Genomic DNA, 21131 nt, shown 5'->3' on the forward strand with positions numbered 1-21131 from the left:
ATCTCTCTTTTATTAAAAAAAAAAAAAAAAAAAAAAAAAAAAGAGGGAAGGAAAAAGGCTAATCAGATTGTCCATAAATTTTGTGCTATATATGAATAAAGTGGTATTTCTAATGACCAGTTTGAAAATGGTTTGAGAAGTATGGAAATTTTAGCTTCAGAGATGATGCCTACTGTGGCTGTCCTTTATAAAGAAGGTTCTATTAAAAGACACTTTATAAAAATCGATTTCAGGAACTATGAGTAGGACTAAATATTTCAAAACGTTCATTTGAAGAAAAGTGGATATGTGTGCTGCTACAGTGCATCGGTAGCTCATAAACAGAGCAGAATATACTTGCTCAAGTTCAATATGTGACTCTTTGATAAAAAGAAGTAAAGATGATCCTAATGGTTCGCTGCTGAAGATGAGAATTAGATACTATACAACAATAATACACTGCGGGTGGGGGGGCAGCTCTATATCTTCCGTTCTGCTGGACCGATTAACGAAATTCAGATTGCATTTTTCATGTCTTAGCATAAGTCGCACTTTTGAGACATGAAAAATGCAATTTGAATATGATATTATATACAGGGTGTTTCATAGATCACGGGACAAACTTGGATGGGTGGTGGAGTATAAACATGCATTTTTTGTATAGGAATGCAGAGTCTAAAGTGACGGGTTAAGGCAGGAACACACACACACACACACACACACACACACACACACACAAAAAAAAAAAAAAAAAAAAGACACAAGAGGAAAATGTGTGTATGTACAAAATCAACGCAAAGTGCTTCTTTGCAGCAATACAGTATTCACAATAAATGTTCAAAAAAGGGAACAATAACAGTAATAGGAACTACAGCTGTGATTGGCTGGCAATGCAGCGGTAGTGAGCCCGGCAAACCACGATCCGATGCATCAGAGGATCATTCGCAACTCTGTCGAGCGTGATGAGTGAGTTTACGCACAGGAAAAGAGCTGACATGCATCTCATGTATGTTGCTGCTAATGGGAACGGTAGAGCAGTACTACGGTTATACCAGGAACGGTTTCCGAACAGGCGTATGCCGAAGCACACAATGTTCGAGAAGTTGCATCAGTCACTGTGTGAAAACGGGTCATTTGAAGCCACCTCTGACACTAGGAGTGGAAGAAGAAGTACACGACAACCTCACATTGAAGAATCCATCTTGAACATTGTGCATGAATCACCTCGGACAAGTCAAGAGCTATTGCATGTCGTCCGCAGTTGAGTCATTCCACCGTTTGGAGAGTATTGCATGAAAAGGGTTTGCACCCATACCATTTGCAGAGAGTCCAAGCTTTGTAAGAGACAGATTACTCTCTGAGTTCATTTCTGTCATTGGTTCTTGCAGCAGTGTGCAGCGCAAGCGGATTTCCCATCGGATGTGCTGTTCACGGACGAGGCAACTTTCTCACAGGACGGCATCTTCAATAACCACAACATGCACGTGTGGGCAACTCATAATTCACACGGCACACGTCCATATGTATTCCAAACCCGCTTCTCCGTGAATGTGTAGGCAAGTATTGTTAACGACTACCTCACAGGCCCATACCTCTTACGTGCACGTACAAATGGCTTATGTTATATTTTCTGCAAGAGGTGCTATAAGAATTGCTGCAGGATGTTCCGGTTTCGTTTGTGATCGCATGTGGTTCCAGCATGATGGTGCACCAGCCCATAACCACGTGTGGGTCCACAATTACTTGGATGGGACATTTCCGGGCCGATGGATTGGCCGTGGTGGACCTGTTCGATGGCCACCCCGTTTGCCAGATTTATTCAGCTTGGATTTTTTTTTATGGGGCCATCTGAAGAGCATCATTTACGAGACTCCTGTTGACTCACTGGAGGACCTCGTTGCACGACTATCCATTACGGCTGCAAACATGCACGAAATGCCTGTCGTTTTTCAAAATCTTCGTGAATCCCTTCTGCAACATTACCAAGCATGTATTACTGCTGGTGGTCGCAATTTTGAATATTTATTGTGAATACTGTATTGCTACAAAGAAGCACTTTGCGTTGATTTTGTACATAAACACATTTTCCTCTTGTGTTGTTTTTTTGCGATTCTGCCTTAACCCGTCACTTTAGACCAGGGATGGGCAAACTTTTTCGATCGCGGGCCAAAAATCGAAAAAATAAAGTTTGGCGGGCCAAGATGAATTTTTCTAAAATTTTAAAAACAATATACAAGTATTACAATTTAATATATTAATGAGATGAATGAAATTGCGATTTCATTTTTAAAAGTTCCTTATATTGAGGTTCGAAGTGAGATGTACTGATTCTAAGGAACGAGGCTAAATGCTCATCTGTCAGTCTACTTCTGAAATAATTCTTTCTAAGGTTCATAGTTGAAAACACTTGTTCACATATATAAGATGAAGCAAACATAGCACTGATTTTCTGGGCATGAGATATTAAATTTGGGAAACTTACTTTCAATAATGATTTGTAAAACTCTAACTTTGGCATATTTAGAAACAATTGCTTGAGATGATTGTTAGATTGCAACTCAATTAATTCAAGCTGCAAATCTGACCTCACTGCTTCACAATTTACGTTGAATGGCATGGTAAAAATATCCAATTCTGCTTGAATGGCATTGAAATCTGCGTTCAAACTCAAAATGCAGTTTTTTCAAGCTATCTTCATAATTCTTAAGGTTCTCTTCATTTACTGAGGGTATTGAATTTAACCTCGGGAAATGAGATAAGTCGTTCTTACCTAGCTGCCCAGCAAACATATTAAGTTTTAGTTTAAAAGCTTTGAGATGTGACCAAATATCGTCGATAAATTAATTTTCCCCTTGCATCTTGACATTCAAGTTGTTCATATGACAAAGAAGATCTGTGAAAAATGCAAAGTCTGAAAAGCCATTTTGTATCTTCTAACATTTCGCACTCCGCAGAACACTGTTTCTCATGGAAGAACGACACAATGTCGTCTTTCAGCTGCCAAACCCGCTCGAAAACACATCCTGCACTAAGCCACCTTACTTTCGTGTTATACAGTCCATCAGAGTATTCAGATTGCACTGACTGAAGAAAATCTCGAAATTGCCTGTGAGTAAGCCCACGAGATCGAATAGTATTTACAAGCTTCACGACTGTATCAAGCACGGGTTTCATATTCAATGCAGATTTACACAGAGCATCTTGATGTATAACACAATGTAGAAAAACAACATTGTTCCCGGGATAGTTTTGATTAAAGAGTCCAAGAAATCCAGATTTTTTTCCTATCATATTTGGTGCTCCATCGGTCGTAATATTATATATATTTGTTATAGGCACTTTCAAAGTTAAAAGCCCTTCCTGAAATTCACGAAAAATATCATATCCCGTTGTACTTCCCTTTAAAGAACGCATGCACGCCAGTTCCTCAATAATTTCAAAGTTCTCATCAACACCTCTTATAAATAATACTAATTGAGCAGTATCATTTATATCAGTGCTTTCATTCATAGCTATGCAACAAAATTTCAACTGGCCAATCTTTGACTCTAATTGTGATGCCAAATTTTTATCGATGGCTTCCATTCTAGAAGTCTCCGTTTTTCGAGATAAGCTTACAGTCTCAAAATTACTTTTCTTGTCTGGACATAAAACATCACAAACTTGGAGCATGCATTGTTTAACGAACTCCCCATCACTGAGAGCTTTATTATTAGCAATATTGTATGCTACAATGTAACTTGCATGTGTAGCTGCTTCTTGAATACTGTTTACCTTCTTGAAAACATTTTGCCGGCCTGATAATTTTTTACAAAGACTTTCTGCCTTTTGTTTTTTTTTTTTCATATTCAGACATTGCTTCGTAATTGGAATTCTTATGCTTAGATGTGAAATGACGGGAAATGTTATATTCTTTAAAGACTGCTACAGCTTCATTGCAGATAAGATACACTGGCTTATCTTTTACAACTGAAAAAAAATATTTCCATGTCCATTCATCATTAAAAGCGCGGCACTCTGAATCAACTTTACGTATTTTAGTAGCCATTTTGGGGTTGAAATATTTTACGAATAACCCAAACAAGCACTAGCTACGCTATACTTTTAATAATTTCATCACTATTCACAATAACGCTATATGTCCACAATCTTTCAACACGCAATCAATAATATTAGAACTCGCGCCAAAAGAAAAAGCCGCTAGATGGAGCTTAAAAATGCGCAGTCTGCCACATGTGAGGTCTAATTCACTCATATTGAATTCCCATATGTCTGCTCCACAAGAAAAAGATAACGCTTGTTGGCGCCAATCTACAGCTATAACTAACAAATAACTTCCGCTTTTAACACTTTACCGATTGAAAACTGCCTGTGTTTGCTATTTCCTTCGATTTATGTTTTGTAGAACAAAATAGAGAATGTAAACAGATTACCAGCTCTCTGAAAAAAAGGAAGAAAAAATATAATTTTTAAACAAAGTAGAAAAGGAGATGGATATATAATATATGAATATTTCTTTAAATTTGCCTCAGACTGGCAAATTAAAATTATATCCGCGGGCCGAATAGAACCTTCCTGTGGGCCGGAGTTGGCCCGCGGGCCGTAGTTTGCCCTTCCCTGCTTTAGACCCTACATTCCTATAAAAAAATGCTATAAACTTGGAGGGGTGGTGCATACGCTGCACCACCCCTCCAAGTTTGTCCCATGATCTATGAAACACCATGTATAGCATTGAATATGATAGTATATATAGCAATATATATGAATTTATATATAGGGTGATTCTAAATTGTTTTTACAAATTAAGAGGGGTGATAGAACTCATCCAGAAGAGCAATAATTACCATAGAATATAGAGTCGCATTCCACCCTGAGAGGCAGAAAAGAGGAATATTATAATTTCAATCTGAACTTAAACAGTAATGGGAGAGCGAATGAAAGAGACCAAAAGTTGCACAATCAGTTTAGCGAAAACTCACAGAGAGTGCACAAAACGGATAAAACCGAAAACTTGGCCTTCGAGTGTTAATTCGAGCTCAGACTTTGATGGCAAACATTCAAATGTACATCTTTGTTTGGCAAGGTCTCAACCTCGCAAACTATTGCAACAAGTTCATTATCTGAATTATTAGGGGGGAAGACTGCTACCTCGATATTAAGTATTAAGGTAGCAGTTTTTTTCCCTTTGCCATCTTCTATCCTGTCCTCCTGGACTTACTGTGCTGTGCTCATTTCTACTTGAAGCACACTTCTAATGGGACACGAAGTTCTGATAGCCGGAACACAGTATGAACTTTTCATGCTAATCTCAGCGTACAGCGAAAGTTGGAGTTAGTTGATAATATTCAGCCTTTGATTAGATAATTAACTTGTTGCAATCGTTTGCGAGGTTGAGACCTTGCCAACCCAAGATGTGCATTTGAGTGTTTGCCATCAAAGTCTGAGCTCGAATTAACAGTCGAAAGCCAAGTTTTTAGTTTTATCCGTTTTGTGCACTCCCTGTGAGTTTTCCACTAAACTGATTATGCAACTTTTGGTTTCTTTCATTTGCTCTCCCAACACTAAGTTGAAATTTTAATATTTCTCTTTTCTGCCTCTCAGAGTGGAATGCGACCCTATGTTCTATGGTAATTATTGCTCATCAGGATGAGTACTATCACCGCTCTTAATTTGTAAAAACAATTTAGAAACACCCCTTATACCATTGTTCTAATATAGGTATCCTGACACAAAATCTGACTTTTTCTGAAACGGCATACCAATTTCTTTCCATATTTCGATTCTGCGATTAAGCTCTCAAAATTTTAGCTCCTCAATGTTAATCGAATTTGGTATACATTTATTAATCTCTCTCTTTTTTTTATTAAACTTATTTCATTTTTCCTATTTCGAAATTTAGGTTCATTCCAAATAAAATTCGCCATTTTTTATGATTTATTTTTAAAATTTGTATTTTAAAATATTTTTTATAAATTTTTCGAAACAAAATTTGAATTGTAACTTATAAGATTTTTGCCATCATCTTAAAGTAGAAGATGTATTTCTAAGCATATCTACAAAAAATTAGAGCTTTTTTATTCAAAATTTCCCAAGATATACATAAATTCACATTAGCGGCGTTTTGAAATTTGGCATACTTGTTATAAGCGATAATAACGCCAAATGTGGTTACGTACTTTTTTAAAATTATTTGAAAGTATGAACGATGACCTTTTTTTACGCTCATGTTCAATGAAAAAAAGGAAAGGAAAATAGGTTGCTATAAATTAAGAAGTTCGCCAAGTGAATTATTCTTGGCGCAAACTGAAAAAAATACGCAAAGATCAATTTTTAAATTTCTCCATAAATTTCTCACCAAAATGACAAAATTTAATATCTAGGCATAATTTGAGTCTTAGAATCGAAATATGTAAAAAAACTGGCATGTCATTTTAGGAAAAGTTCGATTTTGTGTCAAAATACCTATATTAGAACAGTGGCATATAAAAATATAATCTGTATCCTAAGTCGCGCTTTCGAGACATGAAAAAAGCAATTTGAATTTCGTCAATCGGCCCGGTAAAAAGGGAGATATTAGAACTATTCTTTCCCCCCCCCCCTGCGAAGTGTACATATGTAGAGATGCGTTTAGACGGAATATATTTTTACATTTACTTAAAAAAAAATATTTTTATAAGTAAGTTCAAATATTTATTAACAAATTAACATATTATTGTATTTCATTACGTATTTTAGAGATTCAATAAAAACTACTGTTATAAATTAGGCATCAAAATTTAAATGTATAACTGTATAACACTTCCAAAAATTTTGCTACATTTTTTTTTCACCTGTTATTTTTTTTTAAACTTTTCTCTTTCTTTTTTTAAGTCAGTTACTTAATTATTTTTGTAAAATATTATTTAAAATAAAAAAAGCCAATTTCTTATTGTACTTTTCTTGTACCGATTTTTCTGTGTATCCATTTTAGTTTTAAAATAAGTATAATATAATTAATGTGTAATACATATGTTAAACACAGGAATTTTGTTAAATACCTCTTCAGATACATCTACGAATGGAGAAAAAAATGCGGTTCGATCCTAAAAGTGAAGAGTGCCGCAAAAGATTAGAGTTATTAAAACTGAGGTTTTGGGTATAAAATACTTTCGATACAGTATGTGTTGTTTGTAATAAAATTCTACTTAATAGTTCTTTGGCTGCAGGTAAACTTACACGTTTCTAAACACAGCACCTTATTTATATATATCTCTCTATATAAAACATTTCTATAAAGAGACAACTCGTTTGAAAAATCACAACTTCAGATGATAAAATGTTGCTAAAACTTAAAACGACTCTGCTACAGATGCATTTTTCGTGTGAGTTTGTCGCACTGTCTATATTGATGAGGCTTACATAATTGGAGCAGGGCCAGATTAAGTAATCTCAGGCTCCCGAAAGCTGAGATTTGGATCCCACCAATGGGCTCCCTCCTTCAAAATTTTATTGTTTAGAGAAGATTTCTATATACTAAATTTAATGCTACTGATAATTTTATTTTCTTAAAGTAAAATTTTAACGCACTTATGTAACGTATTTCATATGCAGAAGATGTTTGTACATTTTTAGAACGATTTCGGGAACATTTAATTCTTGTTTAAAATGTAAAGAGTACTTAAAATGTTCAGTGGTACATTTCGAAGTATGACTTGGTGAAGTTTTAACTCTTTTGAAAGTCACTAGAAGTAAGAAATGAAGTTTTTTCTGTAAATTATTCAACGTAAAATTTTCACTTGATAGTACGTTGAGTTGATTTTAACACTTTTCCCCCACCTTTTCTTATTTTTAATTTCTCATTGTAAGAGAATCCTGTGACAATCATAAATCCCTCACTGAAATTTTCTTTTCATTGACGGAACCAGGTTTGTACATTTTTTCGTCTTCATTTTCGATAATAAATAAACCTTTTTACTTTCTTGTACGAAGTAAAAAGGAAGTATTGTAATCGCGAAAAGTTTCAGGCAGCATATTTCAGAGAAAATATCCATTTTGACCGCTATCGAATCCAATTTAACGATGTTTTTGCTTGACATCTGTACGTAAGGACAGAATAAAAGACTCTTTTCCTCCGAAAAAATTATAAATCTGCTGTAAAATGAATTCTCAAGAGAATTTTTCGTGATGTCTGTACGTATGTATGTATCTCGCATAACTCAAAAACGAGTAGCCTCAGAACGTTAAAATTTTGTACATAGAACTGCTATAACATGTAGATGTGCAATTCGTATTTTGGTTGCAATCGGCCGCACCAAACGCATATAAATATATTTATATATATATATATATTCACTCTGTTACCCGGCTCAGTGATCTCAGATCCTTTACTCTTATATGTTTTAGCATTTTTTGCTTTAAAAATGATTGAATTATGTTGTTTTATCTGCTGGTTAAGATTTTTATGCCTTTAGGAAATCTTCAAGCAATATTTGTAGAATTATCAACAATTTAAAAGCTGTTTAAGTGCGTTTAAGCCTAATTTTTAAATAACATGGCGGACGTGTTTTTTTACTTTTGAAACAGCAGAATAGTATATTTGTTGCCAGTCTAGAGAGACACAGTTTCGCAACAACAAAAATAACGCCTTCATTTATTATTGAGAATTAAATCATGCTTAATCCTTTCTGGAATTTTTTCGAGGAAATAAGTGTTTAATATTTACTTCGTAATTTTTAATATAGATATTTTGAGCCTTTTCGCGAAGTGAGAACTAAATTAATTGAATGAGAAATACTGAATCGTCTGTGAAAAACTGTTTCTTTTTAGTTTTGCTTAGTTAATTTCTTTTATACATCGTTCTAGGTTTATTAAAGTATTTGAATAGAACATGTGACAACGATTAGATAATTCTTCAAATGATATAAATTTTGTGCATTCTGAGTTATAATATGATCCCTACGAATAGATGGCGCCACACGAGCGCCTCATTTGTTCAAAGTTTACTTATTCTACGAACGGCGGCACAGGAGCCTCCGTCGCTAGTAATCTCTGAGTTCTAGCACAGCATGTGCACAAGTACTTCCATATTATTAGATACAACTTACTCGATTCTTCACACGTTTAAAAGTATAATATATTGGTAAAGGCCGTTAATGGTCGATTGCCTTTTACTAAGTGATAAGACATAGACATAGTTATAATATGAACGAATTATAACGCTGTTAAGTGATCCTAACGCCAGAGTGTCGCTATGGTAAACAAATATAGTGAATTTTAAAGAGTGCATTTATTCTATTGTGGTTTATGCGCTATCGAAGTAGATTTAATTCAATTCAATAAGTTTAAATGAAATGCAAGAAAAAATGATTTAATAATCCGTACAAGGAAGTCATGTGGTGTATACATCAGATTTTTTTGTTGCAGTCATTTAGGTAAACTCATGTTTCATCAAGGGTCACAATGTATTTCCATTTATCTCCTGCTGAATAATTTTCATATAGGGTTTAGAAATTATTCTATGTTGATTCACATTCTTTTTTTTTTTAGTTCTTTTAAGTTGGAAATTTTGATTTATTTATTTTTTATTATTGCTATAAATGCATTTAAAGTGTTTGCAATTGATTTCTGCATCGTTGGATTTTCTCTTATTACCAATGATTGAACTTTAGAAACAGTACGTACCTTTTTCGGGTATTCGCTTGGAGATTTCTTTCCATCTAAAAGAGATGATTTATGTTTTTTTTTTTCCTTTCCAGTTAATTATGTTGATTAATAATGTTAATTAAATTATATATGAATATATTTGGAACTACTTCTTCCCATTCATCTGTTTTCTCTGTGCTTACATTTTAACTTAACGAATTTATTTCCCTAGTACCTCGTGTTTATATTTACAAGCTGTATATTTTTCTCTCTCTTTGTTCTTTAAAACTTAAAATGTTTTGCTAGATTCGGTTTTCGGTGTTTTGTTCGCTTTATTTTATGTTTCACTGCATTGTTTACTCACAATCATCCTGTCATCTTGCGTTTCCTTTGAACATTAATTTAATTTGCTTTCCTGTCATATTGTTTTCTTTAATAAATCTATCTTAAACACTTTTTTTAGGCTTTCACTGATAACAAGGACACTTTACATAGGACAAAGACACTATTCTTTTTTTTTTTTTTTTTTAACTAGAAATTCCCGTTTGATGAATATATTTATATGGTCACGTAAATAAAATTCGAAATCCAATTTGTATATTGCAAAAATTTTCTACATACGAAAACATCTGTTCGTAAATACAGCATACACATTAATACACTTCTAAAATTTTCTAAATGTGGAAAATTTTCTAAATTAGAAACCGGAAAAAATCTTTTAAATATTAAAATTTGCGGTCAATCTAACGTTAGAATACTGGTATCCCAGAAAGCATGTCGTCTGCTGAGCATGTAATCCTAGCGCTTCTTTTAGTAGTTCACTCTGTTCTCAAAGTTTATAGACTCAAGTAAATTACATGTTTAAAAAAAAAAAAAGAGAAATGTTTAAAATTACCCAATTAAAATATATTTATTTAAAATACACGTGTCTTGCATCTGAGTAAATATTTAACAAAAATATCAATTTATCTTTTAGAACAAAATAAAAACAGAAAAAAATGTGTGTCCTAGAAGTTTACAAACAAGTGTAATTTTATGCAAATTGGTTAGCAACAATTCTGATGGGGAACTTGAGCCTTTTATATGATAATGCTCTCATTCAAACCTCCAATTTAAAAAAGAAAAAAGATCATTTAAACTGGGTTTAAGTATACCTAAAGCTATGCAACTGTCTGATGCTGAAGTTAATATAATTCTGAACTTTAAATTGAACGATAGGTCTGTTAATCATGATTTATCGTGTAATGGCTCGTAAGATGCGACTAACCAAAAGCACGTTCAGGAAGACACCGAGTGACGGATACTCGCAGCGAGAGACGAATACAAAAAATAGCTTCGACACAGAAAAAGTCGGGTCGTCAAATTGCAAGGGCTTGCGGATTCCAAATATCTCAAAACACTATTCATAGACTAATCAAGGAATCGGGTTATATGATTCACGTTAAATTCTTTCAATCATTACCGCACCCAAAGCTTCACAAACGAATGAAATTACAATGGCCTCGTAACTACATAGTGACATGACCACATATGGTGAAAAATGGATTTCTGTAATTTTCAGTGATGAGGGAAAAAAAAAAAAAAAAGAAGAAGGGAGATTTGGTTGGTCCTGACGGGTGATATTACTGGCAGGACTTACAAAAACAGCCTCGGAGCTATTTCAGTAGGAACAGTGAAGGTGGATCTGTTATGGTGTGGGCAGATTTCGGCAAGATTCGTCTAAATACATAGAAACACTAAGCGACCATCTTATGCTATTTGCGGAAGACAAAATTGGGTGTACTAGCATGACAAAAAAAAAAAAAAAAAAAAAAAAAAAAAAAAAAAAAAACTGACGTGTACGGAATGATATGTACATGACTGATGTGTACAATCTGATGTGTACATGACTTCCTTGTACGGAATATTAAATTATACGCATTTATTCTTGTATTCCATTTAAACTTATTGGATTGAATTAAATCTACTTCGTCGATAGCGCATAAACCACAATAGAATAAATGCGCTCTTTAAAATTTACTATATTTGTTTACCATAGCGACACTCTGGCGCTAGGTTCACTTAACAGCGTTACATTTCGTTCATATTATAACTCAAAATGCACAAAATTTATATCATTTGAAGAATTATCTAATCGTTGTCACATGTTCAACATGTTGTCACATGTTCTATTCAAATAATATAATAAATCTAGTACGATGTATAAAAGAAATTAAGCAAACAAAACTAAAAAGGAACAGTTTTTCAAAGACAATTCAGTATTTCTCATTCAATTAATTGAGTTCTCACTTCATGAAAAGGCTCAAAATATCTATATTAAAAATTACGAAGTAAATCTTAAACACTTATTTCCTCGAAAAAATTCCAGAAAGGATTAAGCAAGATTTAATTCTCAATAATAAATGAAGGCGTTATTTTTGTTGTTGCGAAACTGTGTCTCTCTAGACTGGCAACAAATCTACTATTCTGTTTCAAATGTAAGCAAATATTTTCGCCATGTTATTTAAAAATTAGGCTTAACCGAACTTAAACAGCTTTTAATTTGTTGATAATTCTACAAATATTGCTTGCAGTTTTCCTAAAGGCATAAAAATCTTAACCAGCAGATAAGAACAACATAATTCAATCATTTTTAAAGCAAAAATTGCACAAACATATAAGAGTAAAGGAACTGAGATGACTGAGCCGGGTAACAGAGTGAATATATATATAAATATATTTATATGCGTTTGGTGCGGCCGATTGCAACCAAAATACGAAGTGCACATCTGCATGTTATAGCAGTTCTATATACAAAATTTTAACGTTCTGAGGCTACTCGTTTTTGAGTTATGCGAGATACATACATATGTACAGACATCACGAAAATTTCTCTTGAGAATTCATTTTACAGCAGTTTTATAATTTTTTTCAGAGGAAAACTTTTATTCTGTCCTTACGTACAGATGTCAAGCAAAAACATCGTTAAATTGGATTCGATAGCGGTCAAAATGGATATTTTCGCTGAAATATGCTGCCTGAATCTTTTCGCGATTACGATACTTCCTTTTTACTTCGTACAAGGAAGTAATAAAAATGAAGATTTAATCTGCTTTCGTCTCCAAATTTTCTATTCATTATGGATCAACACTTCTACGCCATCAAAATTGGTAAAATGCTACAGAAAGAAAAAGTGTAAGAGAAAAAGTGTAACTTAAACAGATAGTTGAGCGTAAACAGTTTTGTTCACCACCACAGGTGAAATTTAAAAAAAACTCAAGACGAAGTGGCAAGAGCTTAAACAAAGGTTTGAGTTATTGCAAAGCCGTTTGAAATATTTATAAAATTAGATAGTTTAGCTTAAGGAAATGAAAATGATCTAATGCAAGTTGGATGAAACAACAAAATGATTTATCTCTGAAAAAATTAAGTGTATTTTTTTGGACGAAGTGTGCAATTCGGATCTGAAAATTTGAAATGCGCATAAAGGTCTTGAAAATTAGAAATTAATTTTGTGTAAAATAGATAAAAGGTATTTTTCTGATTACTAATACATAAATGCAGTGTTTGAACACAAAAACACTAAGAACTAAAATGTATCTACATCTTATTACAAAAATGATATATATTACATATAAAAAATGACACTAATACAATCTTATTTGATGAACCAACGAATAAAATGAGTTTTTTTCCCTCTTTCTGCAAAAAATAGCAGACTCGCAGTTATGCTCTTTGGAAGTGTAATTGTACATAATTGAGATATCTCTAGCATTTTATATATGCCTTATTATCTGGACACGTTTCTTAATGAATCTCTGATAAATTTAGAGTTGAATGCGCAGCATATTTACCTTTTCGTTTGAAAACATTGTAAGGAATTATTTAGTTTCAACTAACCAGTTTTTGTTCAGTTACTTATCTTTTCCATCTTCGCTTATTTCCATTTCCTGGCAGAATATTTCAGTTTCGCGTGTTATGCAAAGTAGGGGAGAAAGATACTATTTAAACTAGTGTCTGAGTTACTTCAGACAGAGTTCTCGCTATCCCTAAACTTTCTCGAGCCATGTGGCTTCCTCTAGTGAGCATCAAGTTTATTACTTATGAAATTTTCCTATTTCTGCTCGCTTTTATGTAATTCTGATGAGTACATGGTTTTGAACCATAGGCACTCCGTAATTTTTAACCATTGCCATTGGATTCAGACAGAGTGTGTTCTGCCATTCGGCTGCGTTGTTTCGCTGATTTAAGCTTGCTGTGTCAGGGCCGTGTGTACTACTAATTGCCGATTTGTCTACGTCGGTAGAAAGGCTAATTATCTCTATGCAGCTTCGGCTGATTATTTAGTTTTAATTTTGTATTTCTATTTTGAGCTGCAGCCCAAATTATTGGTCCAGCTTGTAAGCACCAGAAGTGCCGTCTGTAAATTTCTTTCTGAGTTGAATAAAAGAGTCTTTTAACCCTTCCTACAACTTGTCATTGATACAGTTTGAACTTAGCGAATAGTCGCTTCACGGTTCAAGTAAAGATCTAGTTAGCTTAACTCTCAAATTAAGTTAACTCTCGAGTAACTATTAACTCTCAAGTAAAGTTAATTTAGCTAGAATCTTACAATCTTTCTTCGATCTCTCTTTACACACTGCGCTATCAGTTTTTAATTATGAAATATACCAATAGATTGAGTGCTGTTTTTAAAGAAATTTAATTTAATATGTTTAAACTGGACTGTTATTCTTATGATTCTTGATACAGATTCCCCTCGTGTGTTTGCCAAATTCATATACCTCTTATTCTTACATCCATTTTAAAATCATCACTGATGAATTTAGTATTAAATGATTTATGCAGTATATTTTACATCTATGTTAGAGTACATTTCTTTTTCTGTTCTTTATATTATCAGTCTTTAATTTTTAAATATACTGAAAGGTTCACTGCTATTTTCGTGAAAATAAATTATTTAGATGGATTGTAGGTCTAAAAATATCAAATAGCTTTTGAATAAATATTGATAGCATGTTACTGACGTCAGCTTTTCGGAAAACAGACAGTGCTGGTCTTTTTTATTAAATATTTTGTATTAAGAACTAAATCACAGTTTGTCACATATAATTTTGCTAAAATTCACATATATTTGTTTATTCTTAAGTATGTAAACTATTAGTGAGAAAACTGGTAAAAATTAGTAAGAGTTCTGTGTACTTCTAGTGAGAAAATTTGCTCTGATTGCTGCTTTTTCCTGTCAGTTTTCTAGAGTAAATAGAAACAATATTCGGAAGTACCATTCACATTGTTCTGCTTTCAAAAACTCTAAAATGCTTTTTAGTCAAATATGATGCATAAACTCGGGGAAGTTTTAAAGAGTTGAACTAAAAACATCACTTGCTTTTGAAAAATATTGCATTATATATATGTTTTTGTAGCATTCATTATTATAGAAAAGTTTCATGTCGTTTCTGTCCTGTTATTATTGCATACTTTCACAATTCATGTAGAATTAATCCTTTCAAATGCTTCTCGCCATGTTAGTTTTGGCTCTTATTATTTTAGTGAACTAAATAACACGCGATTTTGATGAAAATTAGATTCACCCTATTGTTACAAATTATTGCACTTTGACATATGGCTTCAGCTCTTTGACCAGTTCTTTCAAAAGGAGTTGACACCAATAGAACAGTTCTGTTTTTCTCTTCCAAAATTCACTGTAGTTACAGTATTAAGGTAAATATTTTCAGTTCTTCAAGTATGGAAACTGTCACAAATGCAGCATAAAGCAAGATTAAAAAGACTCCATATATTTTTTTCGTCTCAAATTTCCAGAAAATCATCAGCGATGCTGTTGTTATTAATCCTGTGCCAATTGTAGCGAATAAAAATGCGAACTGGGCTGAAAATGTAAGCTAGAAATATGAAAAAAAAAGTTATGAGATTTCGAAATATGAAACGAATTTATTCATCATAAAATACAAATGTGTGATTTAGTTTGAAAATTTTAAAAAAAAAAGTCAAAATAAATAGTAATAACAATTTAAGATGGTTTTGTGACGAAGATGATGCTGGTGGTAGATGTCTGGTTCTGCATATTTCTGAATCACTAATACGCCGTGTGATTTTCACAAATCATTCTGATTATGCGTAATTGTAGAATAATAAGCACAATGAAGTAACAAGCACATAATTAATCTGTCTACATCAACGATTTGTACTTTCTTCAAAAACAAGATTAAGATTAAGGAGATCGATTCTTCAAAGGATGCTACAAGAATTTCTAAGCAAAGGCCACATGTTGTCGACGTTGTTGAAAGATTGCTTCTCATATTGATCACCAAGAAACAAACGCTAGGCTACACTATTAACGAATACAAAATTTGTGAGAAGCTTAACTAGTTAACTGATCGCATTAAGAAGATGTCGGGATCTTTAATGGACAAAGAAGATGCATTCAAGGCAAGCTGTGGATGGTTCGAGAAGTTTAAAAGAACTGGCATCCACTGCGCTACAAGACACGGAGAAGCAGAAAGCTCAGACATATAGGCAGCCGAGATATTCGACGTATTCAGGAAGCTTATGAATTTTGATAACCATTGCAAGAAGCGATAGGGATTCCCATAACATGAGTAAATTTGCAGTTTCGAATGTTAAGGAAACGGTTTTTCAGCTGTACACGTAGATAGGACATTCTTCGACTCCTTTCTATTGTTCTCACTTCGGCTTATGTCCTTTTTCGTCAAAAATGACGAATCGTTTTCTTCAGCTATGGGACTGAAAACACACAGAGGAAAGTTCGCCATTTTTAACGGAAAAGAACATAGGTCGACGTGAGAATAACAAAAAGAATTACAAGACTGTTCTACAAGATGTCCCACTCGACAGAGGCCCCGAGAAAAGTGTGATAAAAATCTTATAACAAGAGGAAATGAAACCACGTTTTTACATGACATACTTTTATGCTTGAGAAATGAAAGCGCATTACAAGAGGAAGTGACCTCTCCCCACCTATACACACAGTTCAACACGGCACTGCATGTTCACGTACGATGCTGTCCCTGCTTGGATTTCGCGGTGGATGTTCTAACGCAACTCGTAGGTGGTGTATGATTTGTGCTTGTACGCATTACCTTTATGGCTACCCCATAGAAAAAGTCAAGATGATGATGATGCGTCACTGTGATAATGCACAGATCTACTTTCTGTAAATTAAGGTGTTCCTTGACGACTGCATGCTCGTTGTCGCTATTATATAAACGTGTGTTTTGTTAGTTTAAGTATTCTGACAAGGCCGCCCAGTCGGAATAGTGGTCAGGGAAGCTGGCTGCGATGCCGAAGAGCCTGGGTTCGAATCCCGGAGAAGGCATGGTTGTAACTGTCCGTCTCTTCATAGGAAAGGCGATGGTGGTCCATCTATTAGGTGCCTCCATAATAAAAAGACCACCACATCTGGCCTTGTATAGATTAATGGACTGTGTTACATTTGTAATTGTTCACAATCTGATATTGGGAAAAAAAGTATCCTCACAAGTTGAACCACGCTTCATCACTATACCAAGTGTACTGTAGCAGCAACATACGCAAAAAAACAGCGTCGTGTTGAACTGCGTATACAGAGGGGGCAAGTCACTTACAATAGCTTTTGTAATGTACTTTCGTTTCTCAAACATAAGGGAACATCATGTAAAAATTTGGTTTAATTTCCTCTTGATATAAGATTTTTATCCCATTTTTCTCAGGGTCCTTCTCGAGTGAAACATCCTATAGCTAAATAACAGAAAGCGGACCCGTGTCTATAGATAACCAGATCTCGAAGCCCTCCAAATCGTTATGCGTATATTTTGTAATAATTCTATTTTTATTTAATAAAAGCGAGAAAAGTGGGCACTGAGGTACCGCCTAGTGTCCTAGGCTGGCTGAATCGGATTTTATCTGTTACATGTACTTGTCAGCTTTAAGTAAAAAACTTACCACTCTTTAAAAAAAAAAAAAAAAAAGTATACTTACGGAGTATTTGGGAGGAACTCGCCCTTTTACTATTTCTATGATACATGGTATTCCTAAGCCTAATAATAAAGCTGAAAATATATAAAATAAGTCATTTGACTATCAAATAATATATGCTGTAATAAATAGAGATATCTTATTATATTATTAATTTCATCCAAAGAAACTGATTTTTCTGGTTATAATAAATTTCTGTCAAAATTAAACTATAAAAATATTATACCGAAATATATTTTCTTTTGAAAATATGCTTCAAGATACATTAAAGAATTGGTAATTCATTATCTCCTAACTGATTCTTTCTTTAATTCAGGAATTTTCAAGTCTTTTTTCATCTCGAGCTACACCAGAAGCAATTTTGCTGGCCAATTTCATCGAAGCAAAGAAGTACTTTTTCAAAATTTGTAATGTATTATTTTAAAATTACATTCACAAATAAACTTGTAACCTTAAAAAAATACCAAGTACGTGAAAAATCCAAATTTCATTAAAACATTAGTGACTAGATTAAAACATTTGGCAAAGGCTATAAGTTTACACATTATCAGGATTTTCGGAGCAGGCAATCAGGAAAATTCTCTGGGAATCAAACCATGGATTATCCGTTTTCTTTGCATGATCCTGGAGTGTTAAGATCATGCAAAGAAAATGACCTAATTACTTACATTCTTTTCTACTAAAAGGGCGACTGGAATGAGACACAAGACTCAGTCGATGATGAGGTATTGTCCATCACATATTAATTCAGTCGCCTTTCGAATCCGGAGAACGTGATATATCAGTTGTGCCTTTGGCGGAATTCAAATTACGAATCTTCCAACTGCTAGCTTGACGTGTACGATGAGAGTACTCAACAAAGCATAAAGCAGAAACATAAAACATTTAACACCATAAACATTTAACGTTGGAGGGAATGCGACAATTCTTTACATATGGCTAAGTTAATATTATTAACGTGTCCTCATAAAAAGTAAATTCCAAATACTTTTGGTAATTACTTAATAGGTCTTACGTGGCAATAAGTATGAGAAGCTTCAGTTTAAATTATCAAATAGCAGTACGTTTGATGAATTAGTTAACTAAGAGGTGAAAAATATTTGGTTTTTCGTTTTACCTAATAACGGACCACCAAAGCATGCTGATATTGCCATACGGGGAAATTCTTTTCTTGCCACAGCTATATTTGATAGGAAATCTGAAAATAAAAACGCAGTTAGTCAGTATTAATTCAGAATGATAAGAGCGAAAAAAATTGTATCAAAAAATTTCTTTAAACGTAACAGTTTATCATATGTATTTAGTTTCTCAATTACCAGCACTAAAGTTTACATGGACGTAACATATCAATTGCGATGTACTTTTCCAAATGATTAGATACTGATTTGAGTTTGGTTTTGTTTTCTGTAACAGAGAAAGGGGTTTATGTTTTATTGAATAGATATTACAATATTAAGTAACGTAGACTACAGATATGTCCTGCAGCATGTGCCTAAAAATTAAGAAAGATCAGTTTTTATTGTCTTAATGACATCAGTATTTATCTATGAAAAGATTTGAGACCATATTTTATAAGGAAAATTTTCAGCTTTTCCAATAACAAGGATTTAATTCTTGCACGCTATAGTCTTATAGAGATGAAAATTTAAATCTAGATGGAATAAATTTCGCATATTGCTGTCTGAAATATATAAAATTCGCATAATTTCTTGTGATACATTTTATTATTGAATAATCTATCTGTAATTTGCTACGGTGGTTCATATTAAAATATAATATAAAATTTTACTGCATTTTAATTTACAATGCTATAGCAGGAAAAATTTAGTTGTTATTTATAAATGCTATCCTTCTGATGCTGTCCAAAGTTAAGGCTACAAATACAAAATATGCGATATCTCGAAAAAATAACTGTTATAATGACATTTTGTACACAGATGCTCGATAGTATAAATGATCGAAAGTAAAATAAAAGATAAACAAGAAATATATATTTTACGATAAGCAAATGAATCCCAAAAGAACTACAACGTGCTGCTACCTCATATTTCTAGAATGATTCGGCTTATAAGGAAAATAACCCCAGCGGCTACTCCTGCTGTAAACAGATTTTTTTTTTTACATTATGCTGCAACAAATTTCAAATACAGAAAACAGATTAGAATGTATCTGATATAAGAATTCAGGTTTCTAACATTGTGCCTGACATTAAAAGAATTTGTTATTCGAAGACTCAAACACATTGAAGTCATAGAAAACTAAAAATGTTTAACATTTTTTAATTATTTTTTTAATTAGTTTCATGTGTCATTTTAAAATTAAAAATTGATAAAACTTACATTGATATGATATAAAAATTGGAATTAATATTTATTTATCTAACATATCGGTATTATACTTTTTTGTTTAGTTGGTACTTACCTTTTGTTTGTGATCATTGAGCTCACAAACAAAATCATTGCTGCCCAAAGATCCTGCATCTTACAATGGACACCGGCTCATGTAAATATTTTTGCTAATGAGAAGGCCGATGAGTTTGCAAAGGCATCCCGTGATTCTCCTCAGCCATCCAACTGCCTAACCCTCGTTGATGCCAATGCGGTTGCCAGTCAAAGACTAATCGGTCAAGTTAAAGGAAACTCCATCCCGGAATTGAACTGTGTAAGAGCCATATCGACTATCATAACCAGACTTAGGACAAATCACTTAAAAGGGATGAGGATTTCTGCAGACGGACAGCGTAGTTACACCAACATTTGTCCTCATTGCCCAGATGACATCCCACTGTCTCGCCATCATATCTTCAGCTGCCCAGCAATCCAGGCCAGACTGTTTGACATCGGCATTGAAGACCCAGTGGACCTACTTTATACTGATAGAGCTGCCGAGGTTTCAAAAGCTGTCTTTAACAGCTTCGAAGCTATATAATTGCACTTTGTCATAGACATGACATCATCATCATCATCAGTGCTCATCTAGAATCTAAAAAGAGTTGCGCAATGAGCAAAGGGCAGGGAGCACTACTGTATGGCGTCGTGCATTTAATGCCACATATCGATGCTCTACAAATTTCTCAACTTTTGTACGACTTTGATCGGGGGTCCTGGTGATAGTTTTCATAGTTTGGAATTCGTGATGTAATCTGAATTGAGGCACTTAAACCATTAAGCGATCTCCATTTGAGAAAGGACAGCCTCAAGCCCATCGATGGCTTTCCATCTCCAATTCATTATTTAAACGATTAGCAGAACTCATTTTAATCGAAATCACTCAGTATTGGGATTTTTCTTGCAAGAAAGTTATGTAGTCGAATTTCTATAAATTCGGAAATCCATCACATTTTACGTTTTCTTAATAAGATATGGAGTCTTTTTAATAATCACTAAATGCTAACATTTACATTTATTGTTCCCCAACTAACAATTAACATCAGTTTTAAAACAAAAAAATGTAGAAAACAATTTCATGTAAGAATGGTCACTAATAAAAGTTTTTTTATTAGGAATTATGACTCATTAGGAATTAATGACTTGGTTATTAAAAATTTATAAGGAAAGTCT

The 21131-nt window shown here is 33.5% G+C and overlaps 1 protein-coding gene across 6 annotated transcripts in view; it reads right to left on the reverse strand.

Annotated features, from left to right (window-relative positions):
• Positions 1-21131, reverse strand: part of LOC118186093 (mitochondrial sodium/calcium exchanger protein-like) — a 136093-nt gene that overhangs the window by 14259 nt on the left and 100703 nt on the right. For 5 of the 6 annotated variants that reach the window (XM_085808232.1, XM_085808235.1, XM_035356108.2 and 2 more), the window contains 3 exons: positions 18689-18769; positions 17575-17645; positions 14626-15479 (listed from right to left, as the gene is read on the reverse strand). In XM_085808232.1, coding sequence (XP_085664358.1) covers positions 15288-15479; positions 17575-17645; positions 18689-18769 — 344 coding nt within the window. In that variant the 3' untranslated portion in view covers positions 14626-15287. Of the gene's footprint in view, positions 1-14625; positions 15480-17574; positions 17646-18688; positions 18770-21131 lie in introns of those variants that run through there. The other variant, XM_085808239.1, reaches the window with a different exon arrangement.

This window comes from Stegodyphus dumicola, chromosome 1, assembly GCF_044657685.1.
Source record: "Stegodyphus dumicola isolate Sdum_Otavi_A_Nest chromosome 1, ASM4465768v1".
Taxonomy (NCBI): Eukaryota; Metazoa; Arthropoda; class Arachnida; order Araneae; family Eresidae; genus Stegodyphus; species Stegodyphus dumicola.